At 36.3% G+C, this 6,000-nt stretch overlaps 1 protein-coding gene across 1 annotated transcript; it reads left to right on the top strand.

Annotated features, from left to right (window-relative positions):
• The first annotated feature begins 353 nt into the window (after positions 1-353).
• fpr1 (formyl peptide receptor 1) lies at positions 354-4,496 on the top strand. Its single transcript, XM_053622853.1, has 2 exons — positions 354-814; positions 1,660-4,496. The coding sequence occupies exon 2, from the start codon at positions 1,690-1,692 to the stop codon at positions 2,818-2,820; it is 1,131 nt and encodes a 376-aa protein (XP_053478828.1). The 5' UTR covers positions 354-814; positions 1,660-1,689; the 3' UTR covers positions 2,821-4,496.
• Positions 4,497-6,000: the final 1,504 nt, after the last annotated feature.

The raw sequence follows: 6,000 nt of genomic DNA, 5'->3' as shown, positions 1-6,000 counted from the left end.
AATAGATATCAGAAGAGAATAACCAGACTGGTTTGAGCTGACAGGAACTCAAATAAGCACTCTTTACAACCGTGGTGAGCAAAAAAGCATCTCAGAAAAAAGCATCTCAGAATGCACAACTCAGCTTGGGTTGGGTCCCCGGTGTTTGTCAACTTCTTCCTTGTTCTGCTATGAGATTTGTTCCAGTCTTTAATCTGTGTGCTCCCAAACTTGTTCACTCCTTCGAAACCATTCAAAAAAATCTTACATCCCATAGCTTTAAACTGCAACTCTGCAACAGAGTACAATTCTTTGCTTTGCAGCAGAGATTTCTGAATCCAGTACTTATGGTATGAGTGGTCTGTGCTGGAGCCCTTTCTGAAGATCCCACACTCACTGCAGTAAGAGAAAAAATAAATATAGATCAGGAAAATTTGGTTTAGGTGTTTCACATTACTTGTCCAGCTCAACCGAAACTGAATGATTTCTTTTGCATGTAACAGAACATCTGTTTCTGTAACAGATAACGTTTAGTGTTTCTGACAAAAAAAATTAATAGATGCGACTCTATACGATTGGTCGGTATGAGATGAGAGACGTCGTGACGTCACGTCGTTTAAAGACAGCGACTCAGTGATGTTCAGCAGAACCAAAAAAGTTGCAGAGCACTACCGATAGAACGCGCGTGAATGTTGTATCAGCAATCTGCACACACTGATCTGTAAACTCAGATCGCGTCTCCAGAATTTTCTTTCAACACTGCGTTTCCTTGTCTTGAGTGTCGGATATCTGTGCGGTGGTTCTGAGGATTTATTTGGGCGATCTGATACTCTGGGTAAGCTTACGTTGTTTTGCTTGTTACTTGTTTGATTTTACTTCTTTTGAAATGTAATTGCTCGACAAACCATTAGTGTAGCAGGTTACAATCTTTTTATATCGTTTGATGATTAGTTAAACTTAATGTACATGCATGAGTAGTTGTTATATGCGCTGTAATACTGTGCAGAATATATTTCCAATGGTAACTTTGTATTAAGTTTAAAAGATAAACTGCAAAAAAAAAAAAAAGTGATTTTATTTGGTGTTATAGTGTTTTATTCCTCTTCTTCTTCTTCTTCTTCCTCATTATTATTATTATTATTATTATTATTATTATTATTATTATTATTATTGTTGTTGTTGTTGTTGTTGTTGTTACAAACTAGCTGAATAATTTCTTAAGAAGTGTTCTTTTTCTGAAGGACTTTTTATTTCAATTTGTAAAAAAAAAAAAAAATAGGGAAAAGTACACAGAGCTCTTAAAGGTGAAGGAGGCAGAAGAGTTCATGTCTAAATACAAATCACAATTTGTGCTTTCCAAGAGAATGACTAGTGTATAACACTGCACTGAAGTGACTTTTATGATAGCGGTTGATTTTAATTATGTCCTAATGTTGTTTGAACAACCTATGGCACTTCTAAATGAAGCATTTTCATTCTTAAATGTGGGTCGCACCCGCAAAAAGGTTAAGAACCGCTGTAACTAGGTCAATTTGAGGTGCTACACTTGTGACCTCAAGCGGACAAAAGTAGAATAACACGTTAAAATATTGAAACTCAAACATGAATGTTTTTTCTTTGTAAAATGTATATTCTGAAAGGAATTTTCAGAATCTGAACATTATTTTTCTGCCAAACCAGGTTGTACAGATTTCTACAGCCATTTCTGTGATGCATATGAACTGGACAGAGATGCCTATCCATAACTTCTCCATGGGTAACGGGTCAGAGGAAGACTATTATGATGAATATGATGATGAGCATGCAGAACTCAGGCAATCACTCAACATCATGTCACTCATAGTCTACTGTTTAGCCTTTGTGCTTGGAGTGGTTGGGAATGGCATTGTGATCTGGGTGTCTGGATTCACGATGAAGAAGACAGTGAATACAGTTTGGTTTCTCAACCTGGCAGTAGCAGACTTCCTTTTCACTGCCTTCTTGCCTCTCAGTGTGGCTTACACAGCCATGGGCTTCCACTGGCCATTTGGACGCTTCATGTGCAAGCTCAACAGCACACTCAGTTTCCTCAACATGTTTGCTAGTGTGTACATCCTAGTGGTGATTAGTGTGGACCGTTGCATATCAGTTGTGCATCCAATATGGGCACAGAACCATCGAAGTGTCAGCTGTGCATCTGGACTGAGCCTTGGTGTCTGGGTATTTGCTTTACTTTTGAGCTCTCCCTACTTTGTCTTCAGGGACACTGCTCCAGATTACAATAATCCAAACATTATCAACTGCTTTAACAACTTTGCCTTTTCTGATGATTATGAGACTACAGAGGTGGTGGAGCTCCGTCTCCTGCGACACCGTGCTATGATCATCACACGTTTTCTCCTGGGGTTTGTTGTGCCTTTTTCAATCATTGTCTCCTGCTATGCAATCATCATCCATCGCCTCAAAAGAAACCGCTCAATGTCTGGTCGCACAGGGCGCCCTTTTAAAATCATTGCTGCTGTGATCACAGCTTTTTTCTTATGCTGGGCTCCATACCACATCCTGGTGCTGATCGAGATGGCTCACCACATGGCCCCCAAGAATAGCCCAACCCTGGAGCATATAACTACTATTGGCATTCCCATAGCCACTAGTTTGGCTTTTCTCAACAGCTGCCTGAACCCATTATTGTATGTGTTCATTGGTCAGGATTTCAAAGATAAGGTGCGGAAGTCTATATTGAAAGTGCTGGAAACAGCATTCACAGAGGAGGTATCACGCACTAACACCTGCACAAACTCCATGCTCAACACCCGCATCAAAGATCAAGGAAGTAAGTCCTTTTCTGATGTAGAGCTGTAAGAAACAGATGCAAATGGATTTTTACCCAGTAGAGGGCACACTTCACTGCAATTTTGGCAACTATAAGAAACAACCTTAGAATGCATACAGCATAAAGGACAGAAATAAAAACTGCAAGCTGCAAACATTTTGGTCCATGACTAACTATAACACAACTTTTAACAGCAGTACAGCTCAAACTTATGTATATATGGGTAGTGTCTCTAATCCACTGCTTGGTCAATATTTTGGAAGAAGATAGTCCTTGGTCTTGAAGAAATCAATAGCTGTTCCTCATACTGAAGCAAAAGAGCTACAAAATATCACTGTCAGCTTAAACACAAAGAAAGTATAAAATTTTAGGTGATAAGTATGGAGGTCCAGAAAGGCCATGAGTTTTTTCTTTTTTTGTACTGTTATTTTGAGATCACAACTTATTTTTCTTGTCATCTCAAAATATCAAAAGCTGGGTTTTTTTTTGTTTGTTTGTTTGTTTTTAGATCACAACTTATTTTTCTCATTATGTCAAAATGCATTTTTAGGCATATATGATATACATCAACTTTGAGCACATATGTTTTTACTTTAATCAGGGATTAACACGAGAAAAAAGCTGGTGCAATGATAGAGAGTTGCAATATATGTATATTTCCACTTCAGGATCAATAAAATATATATATATGTCTATCTTATATTTATGATCGCTAGACATTTTCCAAATTAGTGTCCATCACTTGGGAAGGCGACTAAGAAGTCTGCAACTATTTTGTTTTTCTGTTACATTATAGTGATCTTGAATGGGTGGTCAATTTCATTGCCAGCCTAATTGAGGGACCAGGACATCTCCATGGTTATTTCACGATGCTTAAGAGATGCTGCATAGATGATTTGCGGTTCACGAGACAAGTGGTGATCAAAATGTTTGAAAATATGATGTAATTACTGCAGAAACACCATAATACCAATTATATGACAATGTGCCACTGGCCACAATAAAGTAATGCTAGTATGCTACTGCTATGCCACTGGCCACAATAATGTAATGCCAGTATGCTACTGCTACATGATCTTGGAAAATAACTTTTGTTACTGCGAATTCACAAGAACAATAAGGTATGAGCTCAAGAAAACATCTTTTGTTATATTGAGACCGCAAGAAAAATAAGTTGTGAACTTGATATAACAGTACTGAAAAAAAATAAGTAACTCATGGCCTTTCTGAACTTCCATACACAAGACATTGTTTTATAAGGCAAAGTTGACTTTGTTTTTTGTGGGATTACCAAAAATGCATGGTATTGTTAGTATTCCAGGCTGCTGACAGTTGGAGTTGGGCTCCACATGACAGCACATTTCTGAAATTCTAGGATGGGCAGCTATCCAAGATGCATTTTTTTTTCGTTGCTAAAAAAAGAAGTATTGATAGCCAAAATATACTACATACGTTTTACTTTAGTGCAATTTGAGTGTTTCAAAGCGCATATAGGGCTTAAGAGTGAACTAGGCATGAGAATTAAATTGTTAACATACATTTGATCTGTTCTGTACTGAAATAATATGATAAATTACCAGCAAGCATCTTACCTAGAACTATATTATTATTTTTGTATGTTTTAATATTACAGTTGGTATTATAATAAACTGGATGCAGACTGTTTCTGTACTTCCTCTGTCCTCAGCATGATGAAGACCTTTAAATATGGTACTTGATTAACCCTTGTGCGTCCTTATGGACATTTTTGTCCTCTATGGATCTATATGTAGCTTTTTTAATTGACGCACAAGGGTTAAAGTACCCAATACTGATTTTTGTTTAGAACAATTTCTTGCAATGAAAATATATGTATGTATTACATCCATACCTTGCTATTCTTTTAATTTGTTTAATATATTTAATCAGCAATTTTTCATGAGAACATATAAGAATGTATTGTAGTACTTTTTAAAAAATATATTTTTCCTGAATGTGCTTTGTGTTTGTAAAATACTAACAACATTAAATACATCAAGCAAAATACTTAAGCCTGATTTAGTATAAACCTGATTTATCATTCACCACCATAGAAAGTTGGCTGGGTGTGCTCTCTTCATTACCCTCCCTCCTAGAAAAGCCGATCACAATGATGACATTCAGAGACAGCTACTTAGAACATGTCCATCTTTATGTGTGGAAAGTTCTCCAAGTGCTTAAGTTCATTTTCTGGGCAACCCATTCAATATAATTAATAACTTAACAATATGGCTTCCATCCTCATTATTCGGCAGCTTAGGAAATAGCACTTGATGCAGCACATCATTTGTTTGCACAAGTATCTTGAAGTACAGCAGAAAAGCATGAAACTTAGGCAGGGGTGAAAAACACTGCCTCTACTCTTGAGAGATACAGCAAGTGACTGGACAGGCCAGGAAAAATATTTTTAATTCTCCGAAAGTTACTTGTGTGCACAATTTAATATAAAAATAGTAAAATCATGTCATGAAATTGTATTGTGTGCACAAAATGTAATCTATTTTATCAGGCTTTTAATTCAGTATTTTGATTTGTTGAGTAAATACGATAATGCCAAACTCTTTGTTTAATTCACTGCATTTTACTATATAGAAAACTTAAAATCCTCTCAGACATCCTGGCCGGCTTATGTTATCTGGTTGACCAGTGCTGGTTATGTTGTATTTGTTAATTAACTGTATTTGTTAATTAACTTTATTAATATTTAAGATTCTCTGAGTCAGGTCAGATAAAATTATGTTAGCTAACAGCTAGCATTAACCATGCTATTTATGAAATTTTATAAATATGGCTTTACGATCATGTCAGGCCAGCTCATGTTAGCTAGATGATTAGCATTAACAATTAGCACTGCAGTGAAGTGACTGTAAAGTGTGGCTAAGGCTAATGCATCCAACCTGCCATGATTTATTAACAGTAATCATTGTTAGAAAAAAAAGTGCCGTTTGGTTAAAATGAACAGAACATTTGTGTGATTTCATAAAAGTATATTCTTCTTTTAGTATTTTAAGTCAACAGAGGAAAAAACTGTGTGATGTAGCAACTGATAAACACTGCTAATAATGTTTAATAACAATGCATCTCCTAACAATGGTGTCTGTCTTCTATTCACTTAGTGACCAGAAGTAAGAGAGTGTACTATAGATCATAGTACCCAAGAATACTCCAGCTGGGATTAGCAATATTTTTTA

This window comes from Ictalurus furcatus, chromosome 1, assembly GCF_023375685.1.
Source record: "Ictalurus furcatus strain D&B chromosome 1, Billie_1.0, whole genome shotgun sequence".
Taxonomy (NCBI): Eukaryota; Metazoa; Chordata; class Actinopteri; order Siluriformes; family Ictaluridae; genus Ictalurus; species Ictalurus furcatus.
Note: the sequence above shows the minus strand (reverse complement) of the source record. Positions and strands in the feature narration are given on the sequence as shown.

Excerpts from the sequence above, each read along its gene's own strand:
- fpr1 (XM_053622853.1), top strand. The coding sequence starts at position 1,690 with ATGCATATGAACTGGACAGAGATGCCTATCCATAACTTCTCCATGGGT.